At 37.3% G+C, this 24,177-nt stretch overlaps 1 protein-coding gene across 2 annotated transcripts in view; it reads left to right on the plus strand.

Annotated features, from left to right (window-relative positions):
• Positions 1-3,817: 3,817 nt before the first annotated feature.
• Positions 3,818-24,177, plus strand: part of LOC115624519 (zinc finger protein jing) — a 209,351-nt gene continuing 188,991 nt past the window's right edge. The window contains exons 1-2 of one of the 2 annotated variants that reach the window (XM_030519235.1): positions 3,818-3,925; positions 7,737-8,825. In XM_030519235.1, coding sequence (XP_030375095.1) covers positions 8,128-8,825 — 698 coding nt within the window. In that variant the 5' untranslated portion in view covers positions 3,818-3,925; positions 7,737-8,127. Of the gene's footprint in view, positions 3,926-6,931; positions 7,031-7,736; positions 8,826-24,177 lie in introns of those variants that run through there. The other variant, XM_030519236.1, reaches the window with a different exon arrangement.

Raw genomic sequence — 24,177 nt, forward strand, 5'->3', positions numbered from 1 at the left:
TTTAATTTTCAGACCGTGCTACATCAAAACCGTGTAAAAACAGAACATTTTTAATTTTCACACCTTGTTAATTCAAAACCGTGTAAAAACAGAATTAGTTATAATTATTTTTTATTTATAGTCTTTACAAATTTCCATCCATTGAAACGTGATTTGCAGAAGTGGGAGTCTTTCCGATTGCCTTTTGAGATTCCATGAAAACTCAACAGCTTTCCAAATTTTTTTTTTTTGTTTTTGAACTACATATATATATTTCTACTTAATAAAAATCACAAATACAAAACGCAAAGAAAAACATCGCCCTACATACTGCAATCGCAGCACAAAGAAGAAAACGAAATATGTATGTATTTCAGTGCAAGGAAACCGCCTCATTATCAGCCCACATAAAATTAATTTCGAAATATGCCCTTGGCTCGTGTTTTCTGGCCATCGTTTTATTTCTTAAGCAGTTGTGAACAGCTGGTGGATAAAATCAATATCACATCTTAAACAGCAATCAGGAATACTCTTATTGTTGTAAATGAACGTGTTCTTGCCAGACTAAGTTTATATGGATAGTTCTTGGTCGGAGATTTTGAATCCTCTATGCTTCAGGTCGTATTTATTTTTCTGTTCCTTCCACTTTCTGTCTCTTCTACTTAACAAATGCACAAGTGATTACGCCATGCACAATATTTTTTAGAGTATTATGCTCTAATTATAGTACTTTTTACTTTTTAATTTTAAGTGAGTTCTCTCTCTCCTCACTAAAATCTTATATTTTCAGGTACCGCCGGCAGAATCACTGATCACCACTGCTGTGAGCATAGCTTGTCGGACTGTCTTATAAACCTTCCTCAGTGATTCAGTGATTCTCCGCCTTTAACTAACTTAACTTTTAATTATGTATTATTTTTTAAGTATTTCAAGTTTAATTTGTTATTTAATTTAATCGTTCTTCTATTTTATCTTTTATTGCTATTTTTTCTTCTTGTCGACAGCTCTGTTGGTCGATAAAATAAAATAAAAATATTTGCTCTACCCGAAAGGTAAACGGGTTTTATTAAATCGTTCAGTGTTTGTAACACCCAGCAGCAGGCGTGGGAATCTGAACAAACAACAAATATACCTAATTTTTACAGCATGACATGGTAATTAGAGACTTCTCCGTCTATAGAAAGGCAAGAGAAAGAATATTAATACGTATGTTTTTTAATCCTCCGTAGTTCTGTAATAGTATTCTTCTACACCCCATTAATTAGCCAACTTGTATGTTAGTTTTTGAGGAAGTTATCAGCGAAAAGGTAAGCTTACTTCATTGACTTGTCCCGATTTGATTTCAGACGAGCTCGGGCACTGCACATTCGGACACAAAATTAATATTTACACTCATTTGATGTGATCTGATTTTTATAAAGGTGGCAACACTCAAAAAGATTATGGCTTATAGAAAATCTGATTTAAATTTGAATTCTCAAAATAAATGCGCAACTAGAAATGAATTCTGATCGCCTTGTCAATTTTAGGGTCATCATACAAGTAAGTGACCAACTTTTTTTGTTATTTGAAAAACGACCAAGAAGATTACGATCGTGTGATCTGACGCCGCTGGAAATCATTGTTCGGTACATAGATTTTACGTTGAAAGCAAACGCGGCATTAAACGGCCTTGATTTATTGGAAAAGCTGTGGAGAGTTGAACTTTAAGGATTGAGCTGATTTCTTACCATTACCTACTCTGGAAAGAATGTCCACGGAAGTCTTGGGAACGTCAAAAGCTCTAAGGTTTTGTATTGCGATTGTTCTGGTATTTGTAGAACCTAGAACACTAGAACTACTGGACAGACTGCATGGTCACGAGAAAAATCGATATAGACATACAAAGTATCTGTTTTTCATTTTTGGTGGGAGGTACAGGGTATTTAAGAGTTGAGCTTGCTCGACCTTAGCATTATTTTCTTGTTTGTATTCTTTTCGAGAGTATACAAACTAATCGGATGAACATTTTTTTCATACAAACATTGGAGTCCGTTTTCCCCCCTTTGGAGTTCGAATTTTCCAAAACCGCTAGTGCTCACTTTCACCGTGAAAGGAAACTTGTGTCCAAATTTGAAATTTCCTAGCTCTTACCGTTAGGGCTGTGCGTCGATTGCCAACCAGTCAGTCAAACTGTTTTATATACTTACATATATAGAGATTATACACTTAATTAGCTTTATTTTGGTAATTATTATACCCTGTACCCGTAGGGTAAAAAGGGTATATTAGGTTTGTGCAAAGTATGTAACATACAGAAGGAAGCATCTCCGACCCCATAAAGTATATATATTCTTGATCAGCATGACGAGAGAAATCGATCTAGACATGTCCGTCCGTCTGTCCGTCCGTCTGGATGAACGCGAGGATCTCAGAAACTATAAATGCTAGAATAACCAAAGTTGGCATCCAGATTCTCCTAGGTCCGAGTAAGGACGAGTTTATTTATTTTTTTTTAATTTCCCCCCCCCTTCCCCCGCTGCAGAATTTCGTCAATAGCGTCCACATTTCAAATGCTACCTAAACCAAACTTTGCACACATAATTTATAAATAATTGTCTACTGTTGTATAAAATGTTATTCAATTCGGTCAATGCTAAGAAAAGTTATTAGCAAAACAAATTCTCGCCAGTACAACCCCCACAAACTGCAGCAACAAGTTCGCTCTTCTTCTTCCTCTTTTTGCTGCGGCTATGGGCGCATATAACTCAGTGACGGAAGTTTACCTAGGTACAGGGTATTACACTGTCGGGCTTGCTAGACTGTAGCGTTCTCTCTTGTTATTTATATAACTTATTACCTAATGTTAATGCAATAAAAACTATGCACAATTATTCTTCACGAAAAAAAGGATGCGTGCTAACTGAAGACAAATCAAATAAAGCTTCCACCATGCTTTCCGTGCTACGTAAAGATAATTAACGGTAACTAAAGCTTTCTAAGCTTGCTGACAGTTAATATCCTGGTTTCTATTTCTATTATATTCAACAAAATATAAATTCAGAAATGGTTGGTCGTTCTTCACTGGGTTTCTGATAAGTGTACATATGTAAGTTTTCACAAATCTAGCATATGTATGTACATATGTATGTACATATATATTTAAGTATAAATGTATACCGTTCGAATGCAGTATATAAAAGAAGAAATATCGTGGCTGGTCCCAGTTCCGTAAATTGTTCAGATTTATAAAATTATGATAGGATATATTTTTTATTGTTGTTGAAATTTAAATAATTAATGATCACTTCAGGCTAGGTTAATTTTTTACTTTGCCGGCGTTCTAAACGCATCTGTATATGTACATAGTAAGTATGTATGTACATACATATGTATGTACATATGTATATGTAGATATGAACATAATGCCAAAGTTAAAAGCTAATTAGTTTAACCAACTGCTTAGTCATTAAAAATATGTATGTATGTACACATTACGTATGCCTGTTCATTTGTATGTATGTATGTATTTATTTATGTATGTACAATGCACGCAGCACACAGCACACATGTGGGTCTCTTTCGACTAGTTTGCACACACTGCGAAGCAAAGGCAACATTAAAAATGTCTCGTAGTTCACGAAGCTAGAAACAACAGCAACAACAACACTTGCAAAATGATGCAAAGACAGCCGACATGCAATCGTCGGCTTCAGTGCGTTTTCTTTTCTCGTATGGTGCAGTCGTGTGGCTCCGCGTGCTTTTTGTCGGTTCTTTAGTGTGTGCTGTTTTCGTATTGAAAACATGTATGAAAAGAAATGAAAATAATAAACAACAGTGTAACTAAATTGTGTAAAGTGGCTGCCGCTTTCGCGAAACGATTGTGCATTGATTAGCGCATGATCATATGTGTAGTTGGTAGTTTGTGTAAATACGCAGATACTACATACATAAGTGCAAAGAATATGTATGTATGTTCATATATGTATGTATGTACATATATAATCTAATAGCGAACAAATTGCCAATCTTTAAATAACTCTGCTGTTAACCATATATTTGTATACACATACATATGTATGTATATGTTCATGCACACATACGGCCACAAACAAAATTCATTTGTTTGTCATCTCAACGCCGCGCTTTATTCTGGCATTTTTGTTGCATTTATTTTGTTTGGCGTTTATTTCATACAATTTTTATTCTTTATGCTCTGCTCCGCGGACAACACAGAGGAAATACACAATGAAAAAGCCAAAGCGTGGAGATTGCAGCATAAAATACGCGCAAAGTCAATAGCAACAGCAACAACAACAGTAACAATAACAAAACACAGTAACAAAGCAAAGCCAGAAAACAAGTTCTGCTAGCTGCCAACGAACGCCACATACATATACATACATACATTCGTATACACATTCGTGTATATGCACGTATTTATACATGAGTGTACATACATATGTATTTATGTATGAATGTATATGCAAGCTTCACTGCACGGCCCGCGCTTTCGCGCTCACTCAAATATACATACATATAGTGCTCTCTTGAGCTCCAATAAGAACAGTTGCATCACAAAAACCAACTGGAAACACACAGCCATTCGCATCCGCACTCGCAAGCGCACACTTGGCCGTATAACGTAATAAAAGCACGTGTTGGCTTTGATTTTTTATCGCGTATTTTTTGTTTGGTTGTGTGTTTGCCAGGCAGCCCCAACTGGTTGTTGTTTTTATTTTGCTTTGCACATTTTGTATTCATGACGTGATTTTGTGAGTCTGCATTTGTGTGTGTGTGTGTGTGATAACAGCGTGCTCGTTTATTTGCGTGCGCTCTCTTTGCTGCGTTTTGTTATTGTTTGGTTTGGTTTTTGATTTTGCATTGACTTTGCTAACTTATTTAAACGAATTTTTGTTTGGTTAGGAAGCAACGCGTTTCCCTTGGTGCATTTTACGAGCTTGTTGCTACTGTTGTTGACCTATAATGTCTTTTAGACCATTCATACAAATAATACATAGAACAAGAATATAAATTCATTTGTACAAAAATACATGCATAATGATAATGCCGGTTGAACAGTCATACCATGTATACACACTTATGTGCATATGTATGTACATATGATATACATACATACATATACTGATCCACATATGTATGTATATCTATGTATGTATGTTTGTTCGTTTGTTTCTCGTATATGTACACGTACAAGTTGGATAGTTTTACCCACGCATAGTTTGGATCGTTTTTTTTTACATGACGATAATTTGTTCATTTGTGTATGCACGAGTATGAATGTATATGTATGTATATGAGTGAATTTCCAAGGAGTGGCGGTCATTTCCAGTATATACATACATACATGTATGTGTGTACATTTGTAACTTTGCCAAAACCATTTTAAGAGTTCTTTAAACTCAATTTAGAGTCGATACGTGTGTGTGTATTATTTTTTGTTTATCGACATTATTTGCTCATAGTTCTTGTAGATATTAGGTTCTCAATTGATTATTCTTGCAGTTGACACCAACCTTTGGTTAGCTGGTGTGTGACACCCACAACAAAATATGCATCAATACGTAGGAAACTGCAACTAAATATCGAATGCCTTTTGTGGCGCAACAAGCGAACGCATTGCCACTTCTGCTACTATTTATCTATTTACTACTTCTCCCACTTCTATACGTACTACCTCTCCCCTCCACATCGCTCTTCCGCTGTCCCGCTTTCCCAAACAGACAAAAGAGCAAGCCAAACCTGCTGTCGTTGCACAGAAATCAAAAGTGAACATCGCGTCGCTTGCACGTCTGCCCCCACGACGCGCCCCCTTTTTCCCCATCGAGCCGCAACAATTGGCGCTCGGACCCAAACGAAGCCAACGGCCGGGTCGTTGCTCGTCGGAGTCGCCGTCGTCGGCGTTGTCGTTGTCGTCGGCATTGTCGTCGTTGTCGTCGTTGACTCGTTCGTTCTTGTTGGCACGTTCGTATCTTGATTTCTGCTCAGTTCTAGTTGGCCAAAACCGTTCGTGAGTTCGCTTCGCTTTGCATTTGCGTTGACTTTGTTTTGCTCGTGTGCCCCACACCACCAGCGCCACTCAGTTAGTTAGTCAGTTAGTCGCTTATAGAGCCTCCAACGAAAGGCAGGCATGTAGGCAGGCAGAGCAGTCGGAGCAGTCGCAGTGCAGTTTTCGCAAAAGTTGATCACATTTCGCTTACTCGTCCTATTTTATAATTAATTTGCATGCAATTTACGGCAATTACACATAAAAATGGTGTTATTAATAGCGCACAGCGCTTAAAAATATCAGTGTGCCTTTCGAGTGGAGTGTGCGGGCTCCCCACTCTTAAGATAACGGCTTAACAGTCTGATTGTAAGTGCGTGTGCTTGTGCTTGTGTTTGTGCGTGTACATGTATTTGTGTCTGTGTTTGTGCTTGTGCGTGTAATGATATGCATTTGATTAGATTTGCTGGCGCTGCCTTTGTTATTAAACAAATGCTTGGTCTGTGCCCATAATTTCTGCATAATTTGATAAATAAAAGACAACAACAACAAGAACAACAACAACGACAATAGATATAGCATAAACAACAGCAACAACTATACGAAGTGGCCGCCGCAGCAGCTGCGGCCCCAACAAGAACCGGTTAACGAAATTACTCGCTTGCTATTTTTTGCAAACTTGCAAAAGTTTTTGAGTTTTATTTCTTATTTTTCCTTTTTGGTGCATGTGTGTGTGTGTGTGTGTGGAGTGCAATCCGCAAGACCAACAAAAGTTGGGCGCACGGGCCGGAAATGTACAATAATTAGCTGGCATTCAAAAGCATGCAGAATACTGCGAGTTTATAACCATAAATCACACACACTAAACAAATCAATGCAACCGATGGTATTTCTGACATCTATTCAATACCTACTGTGTGTGTGATCGAGTGGCCATCAAAAAGTGTGCCACAAAAATGCTTAAAACTGCACAGAAAGCATTCGTAAATCTGCTGAAAAATATTCATTGTGTAATCTGAGACCCGAAAAGGGGAAATCGAATATGCGTGCGTTAGCAAGTTCATGGTAATTGTTCATGCAAAATTTTAATTTATGGCATTTATTAAGGAACCGACCAGAAAATGCAAACGTCATTTCAAACTCTTTCATTACCTCTACCACAACTATAATCCGCTTGATTGCGTGTTGAGTTACCTGCACACTAACTGCAAATTCGGCCATATCTATGAGAAAGAGTTGATTCGAACACCCTAATAGATCTATTTACTCAACATTTCCTTGCGAATCAGCCTATCAGCATTTGCATTTCCGGAACAGGATCTAAATATTAGGAAATTGCATAAACTTGAATTTAACTGTTAATAAGTCAATGATAATTAGCTCTAAATTAAAACCAAAAGAAAAACTGAATTTTTATGAAAACGAAAAAAACTTGTTTTTATTAATAAACATATCTTACATACGAGTACATAGATACATCGGACCATGATTCCAACATATTGTATCGGTTATGATTGTCTTTTGATTTGGAAATTACCTTATTCGTACTAATTTAAATGAATTTCTGTAGTATATGCTGTCGTTCTTAGAAAAGTCACTACCCTTTCCTTGTGCTCTCTATGAACTAACATTGTTGTATATCGATTCGAAAGCAGTTGGATTAAAAGCACGGCAACTGATTCTTACCTTATTCTTACAACGAAATTGTTGCTCTCTTGTGTGGGCACGCCTTTGGATATGTTAATCAAGTGCAACTTTCTACATCCACCAGGGACTTTGCAACGAAACATAAAACCAAACAATGTGAAGCCAGTAGAATAAACAACTAAATAATGGCAGTACTTGACATAAAAATGTTACAAACTACAACCACTTAACAAAAGCAAAAGCAACAGCAACAGCTCCAACAACAACTACATCAGCTTAACAAAATAGCCCAAACAAAATGTGCGGTAAACACTTCAAGCCGAAAGCGTCAAGCAACAACAATAAATATAAATACTACAGTAAAAGCATCAAAGAAATGGCAACAACAAAACGCAATTAAAACCAATACAAAAAGTAAAACTGCGAAACACAATAATAACAACAACGATAACAATAGGAAAACAATAACAATAACAAGAAATAGTGAAATAGTTGCAAACATATAAACAAAGAAAATGTCAGCAACAGAGTCGAAGGATACAACACTAAAGACTTTAGATACAACAGCAATATCAGCAGTAGCATCAACAACTACAACAGCAACAGCGACAGCGACAAGCGATGTCGATGCAGTTGTTGTTGTCGCAGCCACAGCCACAGACACTGCAACAGCAACAGCGAAAACTTTAACCTCCAGCAAGGCTTTGTCATTGTTTGATCAGCTGAAAAACAGTGTCAACTTGAATAGTTTGACAGTCGGCGCCGGCACAGAAGCGTCAGCAACAAAGTCAGCTCCTCCGGCATCATCATCATCATTATCATCATCCACAACAGTATCAGTAGCAGTAGCAGTACCTGCCCCACACTCGCCCCTGCCAGCAACAGCGGCTTTGTCATCAACAAATATTGACTTGAAGCCACCGCCTAAGCCCAAGCCTTTCAGCACTCCCACCTTGATGCCGCCCACCGGGGTCGGTAGCATTGGCATCGTGCAGGGCACCAAGCGTGGAGCAACGACTGCGTCTGCTTTAAATGCTTATGCCACAGCTGCCAAATTGGATATCAGTGCCTTACGATCTCAGCTATATCAGGGCGCCAGAAAGACTGCAACGAACGGAACAAAAGCGGCAGCAGTGACGACTGCAGCGGAACGACAGCGGGCCACAAAGAAGCGTTGTCTTGATCGTTACGATTCGTCAGAGTCATCAGACAGGTGAGTTTGTCCATTCTAATTGCCTGAATAGTTTGTAAATGCCTCAAATTATTAGTTCACAATAGAGCGGATCTGGCGAAAAGAATAATTATTTTCTGAAACTAAGTCTGTTAATAAAATACTAATAATTAGTATTAGTATGGCTTCCTATAAATACATCGCTGTTCTGATCTACACATGTATTTCAAAAGAAATATCTTTAGTTAGCCCATTTCATATGCATATCCCTAATTGAAAAGTGTATAGTGTTTTTGGTGTGTAAGTAAATGGTTGTAGTTGTTATATATAAATGCCATTTAGCAAAAGTTTTTAGCTAGCGAGATCAACTTTGGTTCCATATCTTCTAGCTGTCAACCGAACTACTTACATGCCAAACAAAGATTTGTATATAGAACCAACGATATTGCATCCACATTAAATATTTAGAAGGAAGTGTTCATACCTGATGTATTTTCTTGCCTATGATGAGTTGAAATATTACTTGAATAAAATCCACAATCAAAGGGCATAAACAGTGGTTTAGGCCATTCCCAATATCTATTTGGAAGCTTTTCAGAAATTTTAATCATTTAATTGCAATCCGATATGCAAACAGGGTTGAGATCTGTTTGGGTTAAGAGGCAACAAACAAACGTTTGTAAATCGTGTCTAAATACTTGTTTTACAGCCGGAATATTTCAATTTGCGCTTAGAATGTTTGCTTCGCTTAACATTTTAAACAACTGTAAAAGTACCAGATTAAGATAAAAGTACTTGGCCCCAAAATCAAAAGTTAATTATTCAATTTCAATCAATTTCGTTATACTCTTGGGTACACATATATTTCTGATAAAAGTTTATAGCCTGCGTTCCTTCAAGAAATGTTTTATAAAGATAATTAATAACAGGATCTCTGGCGAATGGATATGAACAAAGAAAAACGCTGTCACTGAAATATATTTGTGAGTGCCTTGTGGGTCGCACTCCAGTATTTGTTTTGTCATCTTTTTAACTCCATGAATCTCGTGTTTTTTGCAAATTTACTTTTTAATGATCCACAGTTGAATGAGAAAATCATTTTAAAGATACTTTGCCAAAGCCGAGCTAAATAATTGAAAAATTCAAACTACATTCAAAAAGAAGATACACACTCGTTATCATCAATGAGCAAGACACTTCCAGCGAACACGGCAGCGCAAACACAGGCACGCGAACACTTAATTCTATCATCAGCTCTTAATTTATGACTTGAAGATACATTTGTATCTACAGTTCTACAGCTATGGCAACAGCTAGTAGCAAATACAAAAACATCTTGCCGTAATGCCAACTAATTTCCGCTCATTAAAAATGCACAGCAGAGGCGAATGAAAACAAAGCAAATGCGCATACATATGTACATATGTATGTACGTATGTATATATGCAGGCGTATGTATCTTTAAGATACACACGCACAACATGCGTTAATTTATCAGCCGCAAATAGTCGTTGATGAAACGCGGACAGAGACTGCGACTGCGACGCTGACAGCGACTGCATGATTTAGCAGTTGTAAATTTATGGCGCGTGGGCGAGACAAGCTTCCTGGCTACAGTCCATCCTTACGTTCGTGCATATCCAACAAATCATTCATACATACATACATACATACATATGTATGTATGTACCTATACATATAGATAGATATGTTAAGGCAGATTCATCTTCAAAGTTAGATGTACTCGCTTGCTGGCAGCCGCCTTAAGGGCTCTTATTTGTTTTGACTATTCGAGAAAATAAAACAAACACATTTTCTGGATTTTTTTTTCCAGCCCTTGCATTTTAATTAATTTTTGTTGTTGCATGCAAATCATGCATAAATTTACGGGCATCGCCAGCCAGCGATGGGGAGATGGAGATGCATTTCCAAGAGATAAGTGAACGCAACTGCGAGCGTTCTTCACGCAACACGCTCTTATACTCACGCAAACACACACACACACACACACACACACACACATACGCACGCACATACTCATCAGAAATTCAAAAAATTGCTTTCGTATCTGCCGCGCGTTTCTCACCGCGAGTGAGTCTGTCTCCTCTCTTGTTGGGCCTGAACAAATCTCTTTTTTCGCGGTGCTCGGCTACATTCGGCAATGCTCGCTAATGGCCAATCGGCTCAAGTCGTAAATTATTCAACTTTTGGTCGTTGAACTCTTTTTGATTTTGATTTGGGATGATGTTTTTGTTTTTGTTGTTGTTGATGTTGTCAGTGTCACAAAAACTCGGAAAAAAAAACGAAAGAAAACTACATTTTTGTGCTCTTACTTTCCGTATTCTCGCACGTATGTATGTATGTGTGTATGTATGTATGTGTGCCGATTTATGTGTTTGTTCTGCATTTTGATTTTTGCATAACTTTGCAGGCTTCTTCAGCGTGTGTTGTGTGTGAAGTTGTCAATTAAAAAGTATTTACATATAATTGGTATTTATGGATGCAACAATGTTAGCCGAGGACTGATTAGAATTTGTATACTTACGTGTAAATGCCACCCAATCGGACCAAATAGAAGACAAGAGAAGCAATGATGACAAGAGTTCGGAAAGAATTGCTAGTTTTGCTTCGTCTTCTGACCCCATTTTACGATTTAACCTTCGCCATTCAATTTGCAAGAACTGACAGTCATTAAAATGTAGTTTCTGTAGTTGTTATTGTTGTTGTTGTTTTTGTCCACATGTACTAACATAAAATAAATTAACTTATAACTTTTACGCTTCATTCTGTGCGACTATACTCTGTGTGCTTATGCACATACATATGTATGTACGTGTATGTATGTACGTAGGTATACATACATATATGTATAAATAATTGTATGCATGTATCTGTGTGTGTGCCATAACGTACGAAGCATTTAACTTTAATTATGGCTCATAAAGAGCCAAAGCCAAAACGGCGATCATTAAAGTACAAAAGCAACAATAAAACATTCTCACACAAAAATACGCTTGCAGTTAATGTTAATTTGTATTTCAGTAGTTGTTGTTCTTGTTGCTTGGGGCTTGCCGATTTGTTGTCATCATTTTGTTTATTTTCATACCAACACATACACACACCTACATACATACAACACAGATGCTAAAACATGTACATATGTATGTATGTATGTATTTATGTTTGTATGAATAGATATGCACGTTCAGTATTGATTTTTACCACATTGCACAGTGGCACCAAAGGGAAATCTAACGGAGTCTTACTAATAATTTCACAGAAGAATAATAGTATTATAGTATATAGTAATGTTAAATTTAACTTAATACATTAAAGTGAACTAAATCATTAAATTTCCTTCTCATGTAGAATTGTTTCTTTATCCAACTCTTGCCCTTATTTATCAACATATCTTTTCTTTAGGTGTTTCTTTCAATTTCTTAGATTTTCGATTAGATTTTTTCTTAACCATAGCATCTCTCATCAATAATATTGGTTAATATGTGTGTCCCTATAGCTAAACACTTTCTGCAGGACATTTAAGTTTTTCCGCTGATAAGCAGAGATCAGGGACATAGTCTTATACATATGTATATAGTCATATATAAATGATGGATTAATTCTGTTGAAAGAACTTACAATGCATATATTCTTTTGACCAAAAAGACAAAATCCTGAAATTAAAGTAGTTAGGTATCCATTTGTTTTTGTAGTTGGAGGCAGGTCTATGCTTCTTCCTTTCTAATTTGATCAGCTTCTGCAGAATTTCAGAATAAAAATGATTGCAAACGAAAACGAAATTGAAATTGTAAGATCAAAGTAATTTAAGGTATAAAAATCACTTGAGCAGTAATTAACATTTTCGATTTTAAATTCAGTGCAGTTACCACAACCATTGCGTCCACTGTGCACCATACAGGTTTTTGCTAGTTTTTTATTTTTATTTTTGAGCCAAGTCTCAAGACCCACTGCTCCAATGTCTGCAAGAAACGCGGTCGCCACCAAGTTGCAATGTTTTTCTTTTTTCTCTCTCTCTCTCTCTCTCTTTCTGCCTTGTTAATGTTGTAGTTGTAGTTGCAGTTGTTTTTTGCAAAGTCATGCATGCAGCAAACGATGCTGTTGCTGCCTCAATTGCGATATTGTGTAATCGCCCACGTTGATTTATCTCGTTTAAGTGACTCCAAACAGCAGCAGCAGCAACAACAACAACATCAGCAGCAGCAACAAACAGCAGATCCAGCAGCTGACGAGATGTCGTTGCATTTGTTCCTCGTTGCCGCTGTCGCTGCCATCGTTGATGACGTTGAAAGTGTAATGTAATAACTCGCAATTGGTTGTCGTTGCTGCTGCAGTTGCTGCTGCAGTTGCTGCTGCTGTTGCTGCTGCTGTTGCTGCTGCTGTTACTCATAGAGACTGCTGTTGGCTCTTTTTGGTCCCTAGTGTTATCTATAGATGTGTGTGACGGCATTTTTATTCGCACTTGTTGTCGCTGGAATTGCCTTCGTATGGTAGCTCAGTCTGCAAAATTGGGTTTGCTCTAAAGTTATGGCAAATACATCAACACTATTACATTTGTTAGCACTCTGAGTCCAAACTCAAGGAATTCTGCCTGATGTTGGGCTTAGATACTGCCCTAACAGTAAAACCGCCCTGTCGATTAGATAAGCTTGTGAAAAGTTAATTTAACTGCTCTTCAGATAATCATTCACAAATGATGCTTATAAGCCATCATTGTGGTGCTTTTAAGGTTTGAAATTTATATTCAATAAATTTGAACTGTTTTTTTTTTTTTAAATTTTTATTCATTCATTAATTCATTTGAAGTAAATTTTCCGTTGGTTTTGTGGTATATGTATACATTGAAACAAAATGTTGATGAAATAATGCACGGTGCGATTGAAAAAATAATTTACGCAGATGATCAACAGAAAAACTTCAACAAATTCAACTCAGTTCCATTTTGAGGCGATATAGTGCGCCATAATAATGAATGTGTGGTCGATTTCAGATTGCAAACCTTTTTTCTGAAGATTTAGGGGGCAACACAAAATAGTACATTAAGATTCCCCTGGAATCGAACAGAATCAATTTGAAAACACCACTCTTCATCGACTCATCCAGCGACGATGTTACTGTGTGCTTAAGAAAAAAAATGTGTTTATTTAAAATCATTATATTTGTTATGATTTTCAGTTTAAATCATTTCCCTTAGTAAAATTTGCGATGCATATTTGTTAAATCTACAAACTGGAAAATAACAATAAATAAATGTTAAGAATTTATTTTTAAGAATGGCAGGGAACCCCTATTTTGTATCTTTGTGAGCATGTTTTAGGCAGTGGTACTCTTATGGCTAAATTCTTGTAGGTCGTAGCCAAGAGTGAGACTGAATCTTTACATAATACTTATCATTAAGAAAAACATATAGGCTAGCCAGAGCTATTACTGTAGGCGTGGTTGCAATTGAATAGAGCAGAGCTTGCAAAGACATAATGACACGTATATTAAAGAATAAAAACTTAATTGGTTAATGTGTAGTTAACAACCTAATCCGAAGTTGGCTTCTTTTTTTTAGTAATAGTAGAATTGTGAGCGTTAGAAATGAAGAAGTTCGTTAAAAGTCACTCTCCCAAATTCGTTGCTTTGCAACGTCACGTGAACTTGCAACAACAAATTGGCGCCCATTTCTGCAAGCCTGAAGTGTTTAAATTGTCACGCCCATTCGCCACCCACTCGCACAAGTGATTACAGTCGATTACCAAAATGAATATGTTGAGTGGCCAACTAATTTGGTGCACAAAAAGAACCAACACATATGTACATACATACATACGAGTATGTGCAACAACAGCAACTACTACATACTATACAACTATGGCTAACTAGCCTAAGTAGCCAAAATGCACGCCCAAATGCACGCTGACTGACCTGGCAATGCCTGGGGGGGATGGGAGGAGAGTGGAACCAACAAAGAGGGGCCAGGCAATGTTGCCGCTCTAAGCGGCACGAAATTTGCTGAAAAAATGCATTTTTCTACATGCCAACGCGTTGCCAACTGTCTGACCGAACGAACGAACAAATGAACGAATATTCAGCCATCCAGCCAGCGAGTCGTCCCCAGTGGCCCCCAGCCCCCCTCCGCATACCCCCTCCACTTGCCCACTACTCGGCAGCTCCCTTCCCCCTAACCAAGCAGCCAACCGCAGCAGCTAGAGTTCGTCGTCCAAACAGCCGCCAGCGTCGCTTGCTGCGCTTTTGCCTTGACTTGGCCACATTAAATGTGTTTTGTTGTAGCTGCTGTTATTGTTGTTGTTACTTTTTTATGTTTTCATTGTAATTTTTTTATAGTCTGCTTTTAACGCTGTTGCTGCTGCTGCTGCTGCTGCTGCTGCTATTGTTGTTGTTATTGTTGTTGTCGTGCAAGTGTTGGCAGCGTCGCATGCGGCCCATACCCATGCCCAGGCACAGGCCCAGGCACAGTCCCATGCCCATTCCCATATCCCAGAGCCAGTTCGCCGCGCCTCCTGCTGTCAGCCCTTTTGCTTTGGTTTTTTCCACTTGTTTCAACGGCGCATACTTTACGTTTCTTTCTTTTTTTCGTTTTTTATTAGCACAACCAGCTACTGTGAAGCTTCTCTACAACGAATTTAAAATGCATTAGATAAATCAAATTTCTTCTAAATCTAAATCTTATAGAATGTTTTCCAATTTTAATTTGGAAATGTGTTCAAATATACAGAGTTTTTTTTTGGGAAACTAAACGGCCCCTTAGCTCGGGAGATTTGATTCATTAATTAATTTTATTAAGGAGTTAAATTATTTGGTATATTGCGTACCTTTTTTGGTTCGTTAATCAACAAACATTTTCATGAAATCGGCTAACTTAGATGTCTGTATATATATTTATAATATATTGATGTGCATTTTTTAAAAACCCACAAACACTACAGAAGAAACGATTCGAAATTGAAACATGCTACGAATATTGTAGGTCTCTTTGAAAAGGAACAATATTTATTTATTCTATTTATTTAAATGGGGGATGGTGAAAAGAAAGATTTCGTCACATTAAATAGATTCTCTGCAGCGATGTTTAACTTTAGTAGCATATGTGCTTGTGTGTTGGAATATGTGTGTATGGGTCTGGCCATGTTTATTTGTCAGTGTGTGAAAAGCAGTTTAAACACGAAATTAGAGCCTCTTCCTCTCAGTCGCCACCCCGCACCTCTCTTCACTTAGTGCTAACTACGATACTACGAACCCAAGCCCGAGCACATTAAGTCGTAATAAATGCTGCACATTTGGTGCATGTTCTGTACATTGACCTCAAAAATGCCATGCCACGCCCCTTGCTATGCCGTCCCGCCTCATCACTGGTACTCGTATACCGTTATAATATCTTGTAGGATGCTGTAGCTACTGCCGGTGTGCTTTGTTGCTGCAGTTGTTGCTGTTGTTATTGTTGTTGCGGCTGCTGTTTTTCCTTCACATTTGTTAAATAGCTTCTATTTACATTCCACGGAAAATGCATTTGCAATTGTAGCAGATTTTCTTTTTGTTATTCATGAGCGCTTCTATTTTGTCGCTGCCTCTGCTCATGTCCAGGAGAGAGAACGTGCAACAAAGTGCAACAATGCGCCCGAGTCGCCTGCGGGAAGTGAGAGGAGGCGAGGGGCTAACATAGAAACGTGTGCCATTGGAGGCATAAATCAAAAAAGCAAATCACGATGCTGCACAATGTTAAGTTTCGGGGCATTTGGACCAACCTGTGACATACTACATAGTGTAAAAGAGAATCCAGTGGCACATCCAGATGGCGTCATAAAGATTGAACTCGGACAATTAAAACTACCTATAATTTATGGATTAATAGCATTTTGGAAAGATTTCAATATTAAGTGTGTAAAATTTAATATGAGACTATATTAGTATAGTCTGCAATATTATTATGAAGCGTTAGTTTATATCGCGGCTATAATGCTGTCAGCATAATGAACAAGTAAAAAAGCTAAAGTCGGGTGTCTCGTCTTTGAAATACTTTGTACATATGTTTAGAATAATTATAGAATTTAAAAAAATTAAGAAAATTAAAAAAAAATTTTGATTGATTACAAAGCAATGAATGTCTATGCGCGTCTATTCGTGTCTGTGTAAACATGTTTGCAGTCAACCAAACAGCAACATCAACAACAGCTTCGGGCACCGCATGGGCAGCGCTTGGGCAGCAAATATATTCTTGTTAAATCGGTCTATCATAGTGAAACTTGGCATACGGACACATAATTACCAACTGTACAGAGTATAAAAATGTTCTATATCTGACGAGCTGTTTTGTATTCTATCAACAATGGCTCCTTCTAACTTGATTTAATCATAATATGTATTTTAAATGAATATACATTTATTTGCCAATTACCGGAATAAACTTGCTAACAGTGCAGGTTGATCGCGATCGTGGGAATGGAGTTGATGTTGCCATTACCTTATGCACGGCTTTATCGTTCTTATGAGCAAACAATACAATGGCAAATATGTATGTGTTAATTTAACCCACATTGCGGCCGTATTGGGTTTCATTTAACTTAACTTAATTCATGACGTCCTTCTATGAAACGACAAAATTTGTCCGCAACATATTTGCCTGTCTGACCAAAGCTGTTTTAAAAATGCGAACTTTTATTTTAACATTCTGATTTAGGTAGTATTTATTGCATGACCTGAAACATTTTCCAACACAAAAAAGTGAGTTAAATTGAAACGCTTATTTTTTTAATATTTTCCATTTCTATCGTCTAAGAACGAGGTTTTAGGCGTGTTAAAAGAAAAAAGGTAGAAAATGTTTAATCGTGTTAAACCGACTTCGTGTTAAAGGAGGGCTAGGTGTATTCATCTCTGGTGGTCTTTCCTCACTATAGTGCGTTGTGGATGTCCAATTGCAAAATAAGCAAAGAGTCTAATGAATTATCATATCATTTTATGATTGGAAAACATATTTTCATCTACTTGGAATTTTGGGTTGAATGAATTAAATGGATGCTACAAGTTCAAATGTATACTGGAATACAATATAATTTATGCAACGATTTACGCAAATTGCATTTCAAACCCCCATTAAAACGCAGAAACCGAAAGCAGACCAGCATAATGACGTTCTAATGTTGACCACCAAAATCAAAACCATATTACCCAAACTTGTCGCTGGCATTGACGGTGCCATGTTTTTGCTATTTTGTGAAATTTTTAACCACACACGTTAACGAAACGACGACGACGACGACGACGGCAACTGCGACGGCGATAGCAACGTCAATAACAGCAAACGACGGCGTTGGAAATTTTCATTAATTATAACGTCAGTCGAACGGGCGCCCCTGTTGCATTTTGCAGCCAACACCAGCCCCATTATTCGTGCAGTTTGAGCAACGAAAGCACACAGCCCAGCTGAAACAACAAGAACCACAGCAGTAGCGGCAACAACAGCAGCAACAAAGCTCTGGCTATGGCTCTGGCCAGTCATTTGAGCTGTAAAGCCGGTCAGGCAGACAGTCGACAAACTGACGCCTTGTCCACTGTCCACTGTCCATTGGATGTTGGTCGTCGGCCGGCGGTCGACGTCCACCGTTGCCGTCGTGCTGCACGTTGCAGGCTTTTTTGTGCCAAACGAAAATTAGTCATTAACTTTTTAAGCATCGACTGGACAAACATGGCGTATGAGTGATGCACGCAGAAATATGTGTGTGTGTGTGTGTGTGCCCCATGGTGTTCACTTTGCCTTGATAAGCCAGTCAGAGGCACTCGAGCTGATTTCGCATATACTCGTATGTATACTCTGTACGAGTATATGGCAATTATTCTGAAGTTGTTTCGGCCTTTAGTAATGTGAGTTGCGATATTTGTGTGCCATAGAAGTGGACGAAACGGAAGTGATAGCGATTGCTGCCTGCGTCGCCAGTTTAGTCATTAAATATATTTGAGTGCTTATTAGTGAAGGAATGTGGAAGCCAAGCTGGATTCCACTACTACTACATAGTATAGCTAACTATGTGTATATGAACGATTAGTTCGACCAGTTGCCTGTACCAAGATAAGTTGCAATCTAACTGATACCTTACAGTACGAGGTATTTTCCATATACGAGTACTTCGAACTAATCAGGGGAACCAACTTCAATTTTAACAACTCATAAATTATTTAACTTCACCTGAACCAGTCAGAGATATACGAAAAAGGAACGCAACAAAAGCAAAGTAATTGTTCATATATCTGTCTGTCTGTCCGTCTGTATGAACGAAAGGATCTGAGAAAGTACAAGAGCTAGAATTACGAAACTTGGTATCCAGGTTTCCTTAAGCCCTAGGCAAATCAAGTATGTTTAGTTTTTCTGAAACACCCCCCACTATTAGTGATTTTCTATAACTCCCGTAATTCTTGAAAATTTTGAAATCAAATTTGGTTATTACGTCGGATTAGTAATTATGCGTCCGCATGTTAAGTTTCATCATGATAGGTCAATTATGAAGAGTGTTATAGCTTGACCCTAGCATTTCTTTCTTGTTTTAAAAATTAATAATGATATGGGAACCCAACTTGGACTAATCCATTTGAGAGACAGATCAGTTTTAGGAGTAAATGAAATCCTCTGGAAGCTTGCCAAGTTCGTTTAATTTCGCTGCTCTGTCATCGAACCTGCATTCAGAAGATATTGCGTATGACGACAAACCGCTAATACTATTTATTAGAACAATAAAAAAAATAAAAATCTTTCTTAGCGTCCAGGTAAAGTTTATAAATATGTTATTCTTCTTGCATATATGTCCCCGACATTATCTATTCTTTTTTATATGGGACTATTCCAACAATACAGCTTAGGATCTATAGCCAGTCACTTCCTTTGTCATTCAATCACCTGTACTTGGAATTAATTACTTTATGCGAAAACATCCTACTTACTTCTGATGATCTATATTGTCTTTTCGATAGCTCTCTTTTACGCTTTTCATAGTTGTATCGTGTGTCAGTATTGGCCATGCTTTGGTTTTTCCTGTTACCATGCCAATTTAGTTGGCTAAAGCAAACTTGGCACTGGCCTTGACTTTTTGCGTTCTACTTAGCCGCTCGTCCGAGACACAAATACATTAGCCAAACAAATGTACAAATGTACTATGAATGCAGACTGAGAAGCTTTCAAAATCAAAAGTGTAACTGAAATACCAAATCGAATTGCAGGAAGCAGAGAAAAGCAGAAATCGAAAATCACACGGCTAATTGAAAGCGAATCGAGAGGGAGCGCTTCGATTCAGGCTTGTACACATGATAATGAAGACAAAAGTTAGTTAACAACGACAACAACAACAACTAGAGGAACAAGTAGAGTAACAACAATTGCAACGGTGTCGCCCAACAAGCCATTATAATCGGCTTAAAAAGCGTTAGCTTGACATTTCCTCAAATTAAAATGAATAGAATTGTCAATTGTCAATTGAAAATGCTGCTGCTGTCAATTGATTCCCACTGCTATGGTTTTTGTTGCTGTTGTTGTTGGTGTTTTTGAATTTGTCTATTCGGTAGACAGAATTGTATTATATTTTTATTGCGCATGTTTCTGTGGTCAAAAGCATTTGAAATATTTATTGTATTTGCGCGTGAAATTAGTTTGCGGTAAAAATAATGCGGGTGCAACGGTTTGGCATTATAATTAACGATATGCATAAAATCAAATTGGTTGCAAATAAATTAATTTTAAAATAATATATACATTATACGAAGGTGCTGAGGCAGAAGCATGAATTTGTACAAAAACAGCAACAACTAACGACTCACTTATACAGCAATTAAAGCTAATTACATTGACAGTGGCAATAACAAAAAAAATAGTCTAGATAAAAACTGACTGACATCCAATCTGCTTTCTGACAGCTACATACAAGTATACCTATATGTATGTAATACATACTATGTATGTATATGTACATATGTGCACATTAATGTACATATCTGGATACTTTTTGCACTTCTCATATTTCTTAGATGTTTCTTTATACTCCTAACAAAGAAACTGGTGTTTTTTATCCCATGTACTCGTACGTATATAAATATGTGGTATTTGCTCTTTTTAAATAGTTAAAAGAAGTAGAGTTGTAGGTTTTGTGTATAGTGTATAGTGTTTAATAAAAAGTTATTTGATAATGAATTAAAAAGGAAATTGTGAAATGAGTCTTCATCATAGATTCGCCTTTATCCGTCTTTTCGTCTGTAGCTCTTCCTCTTGGTTGTATTTTTATTCTTCTAAAATCTTACTAAGTATATACATATATAGAGTATATACAAAATCGAGTGTTTCTCATTTCTCATATATGTATGTACATAGATATGTATGCATATTTACTTGAGCATACCTTTTACATGATGGCTTATTAGCCACTTGGTGTGTGAGTGCGTGTGTGTTCGTTTAGCCGCCCACTCATTAGCATTTGCCCTAACTTTTCACACATTTTATGACTCTGGCTGTGGATGTGGCTGTCATAAAAACTGAAAATTGTAGTGGCGCTGTAACAATTGTAAACAGCAGCAGTTCTCAAGCATAATTACTGTAATATTAGCAGGCGTCGATTCCAATGCCAGAGGCCTCACCAATTAGATGGCGGGACGGCAACGGTATGTGTTGTTCGGTCTATCGTCTATCATTGATTGAGTAATTGACAACGTCGCTGGCGCGTTGCTTATGATTACAATTATTACTGTTGCTGCTTCTTATTGAAATGCTTTTTTCTCAAGCACTGCACACGCTCACACACACACACTCACTCACACATGTGATGTGCGTTTTTACAAATGTCTGTATGGCTGGGTAGCCTGTCGTCTGCTCGACTTGCGTACTTGTGCTCAAAAGTGCTTGGCGTTTTAATTGCTTGGCATCGAAATGTAATTAACGCTAAGCCAACCCCTTCCCAAAAGGCACGCAGCCGGCCCAACGCCTCGCACATTTTGTAAATCAGCGCAAATACTTAGGAAAAATACATTCACAAGTGCTAATTAACTTTGAACTTAGGCTAAGGCGGCAATGTAGCTTGACGTTCAGCTTTTATTCAACCTCAATCGTGTTTTCGAGTTATGCAAGCAAGCGATTTGCAATGGGATTAGGCTGAATATTAATCATCAGCCATATAATGAAAGTACTTTCGATTTTTCAATACGATTTAAAATTTTGAAATAATTTCATGCTATTAAACAGCAGCTTCAAACTTTAAAATATTTCAAACTGAGCTGTTAAAAAAAAACTTAATATAGGGGAATATCAATGTTTTCAGTTAACGGCACTTGCCGGCGAAAAAAACCTCTATAATATAGCTTGCTCCTTGCATCAATTGGACGAGACAATTGTTAAGCTCGGTACCTGAAGATACAACTATTAGAGCTAGAAACACCAAATTTGGCGCAAAGATGCATTATGTGTGTACCTATTGCAAGCTTTTATTTTAATTGTTTTAAATGTTTTTTTACGCTGTTCTCAAATTATATAAAGAGTCGGTCTGGAATAGTATTTTCCAGGACGAGTGCAGCCACCTAAATGTATTAATTAATGATCAGGAATTTCTTGGTGATGGGAAAGAGACGATAATAGTACGGGCATTGTGATAGAACCAAACTATCTGAAAAATCTTGACATAATACAATTGTTGTTCCGCTACAAATAATGATTTGTTTTCAGGGGCAAATAAAATCTGTTCAATCAAACGCAAATAATAACAATATTTATGTAGTCTGCGACATTGAGAAAACAAAAACACACACAGTTTAATTAGATTTTAAGTGATTTATTTATGACTGGGCAATATTTTCGCTATAATATAATTTATTAATATTATTTGAAAAATAAAGTACAAATACTTTTACAAATGTGTGTGTAGCTGCAATTTGCATTTGCCGCTGTGTGGCTGCCGCTGTCGTCGGCGTCGACGCCGCTGCATGCCACTGCTTTAAGCGCATTTTAATTAAATTTTCATGTATAGTTCATTAGCAATTCAACTCGCTGTAGGTATACAAAAGCAACAGGAACAGCAGCAACGGCAACGGCCACAACAATGCCAAGTCATATATTTCAAAAATTGCATAATGGCAGCATGCAGTGAAATATTCAGCGCAAAAAAGGAATACTTATTAAAAAATGACCAATAAAAAAACTTTAGGCAATTAATTAATTAACTAAGCAGTTTTTGTCTAGCAAGAGTATGTGAATTGTATGCCACAAAAAAAAAAAACAATCCAATAGTGCGGCTGCTCATCCTTTAAAATCAGTTTTAGTTTATTTAACAATAACCCCCCTGAAGACAAGACTCCAAAAGTATCCTGATTGTGCAAGAGAGGTTTTAGAAAGTCATAACAGAAATAAAATATAGGTCAGTAGCTAGCCAGACTTTATAACCAAACTGTTTTCATATCTGCCTTTTAATATTGCCTTAAAGTTTAGTTTAAGTCTAGTGTACTAAAAATTTCAATAAGGTTGACATGGACTTTCGCAGTTGAATCTCTATTGGCTGTGTAGACATTTTTTTATAAACTTCAAACAGACCTGTGCAATACCAAGACAACATAGGCCAAGTTTTTCTCTCTGCCTAATAAATACACTCTATAATGGCTACAACTCTCTTAAGAATTTGCCCAAAACGAGGAACAACATAAGTGACTCTTTCTTGGACTTCATTTTAGCATTCATTCTGCATTCGACGTCTGTTCAAAAGAAGCGTATGAATTTTCAATTTTCGCGGGCTGTGTACATTCGATTATCGATATTTTTGTTGTTCTGTTGGTACACATATGTTTATGACAAGTTGGCATTATCAGCCAATTTGGATTAGTAGTTTGTTATTGACAACTGAAAAGGTTAGTATGTGTTCTTCAATTTTTGACTTTTGGAAAAAAAATGGAAAGAATATTTTTTTTAATTTTGCGTTAAATGTGGAATAAAGTGCTCCAAGGCACTTGAAGTGTTGACTGTATAGTTTGCGTCAAAAAAATGTTTTTTTAAGTGGTAAAAGCGTTTTACAGAAGGCAGAGAAGATGTTGATGATGATTAGCGTCCTGGACACTTCAAAGGCGAAGAAAACAAACAAGGAATTTTTTTTTCCTTGTTTCGATGTTTTCTTCGCTTGCTCACGTGGTTGGAAAAGCGTCGAATCACTTTTAGCGAAGTTGCAGAGGATATTGGGATATCAATCGACTCATGCAATGCGCTTTTCTCGAATGTTTTGGACTTGAAACGTGTGGCAGCGGAGTTTGTTCCGAAATTGCTAAATTTTGAGAAAAAGCAACGTCGCATTAGTATAGTTCAGGTGTTGTTGAATGACGTCAGCGACGATCTAGGATTGCTCAATAGGATCATAACTGATGACGAAAC

The sequence above is a fragment of the Scaptodrosophila lebanonensis genome, unplaced genomic scaffold (genome assembly GCF_003285725.1).
Source record: "Scaptodrosophila lebanonensis strain 11010-0011.00,11010-0021.00 unplaced genomic scaffold, SlebRS2 tig00000061-arrow-pilon, whole genome shotgun sequence".
Taxonomy (NCBI): Eukaryota; Metazoa; Arthropoda; class Insecta; order Diptera; family Drosophilidae; genus Scaptodrosophila; species Scaptodrosophila lebanonensis.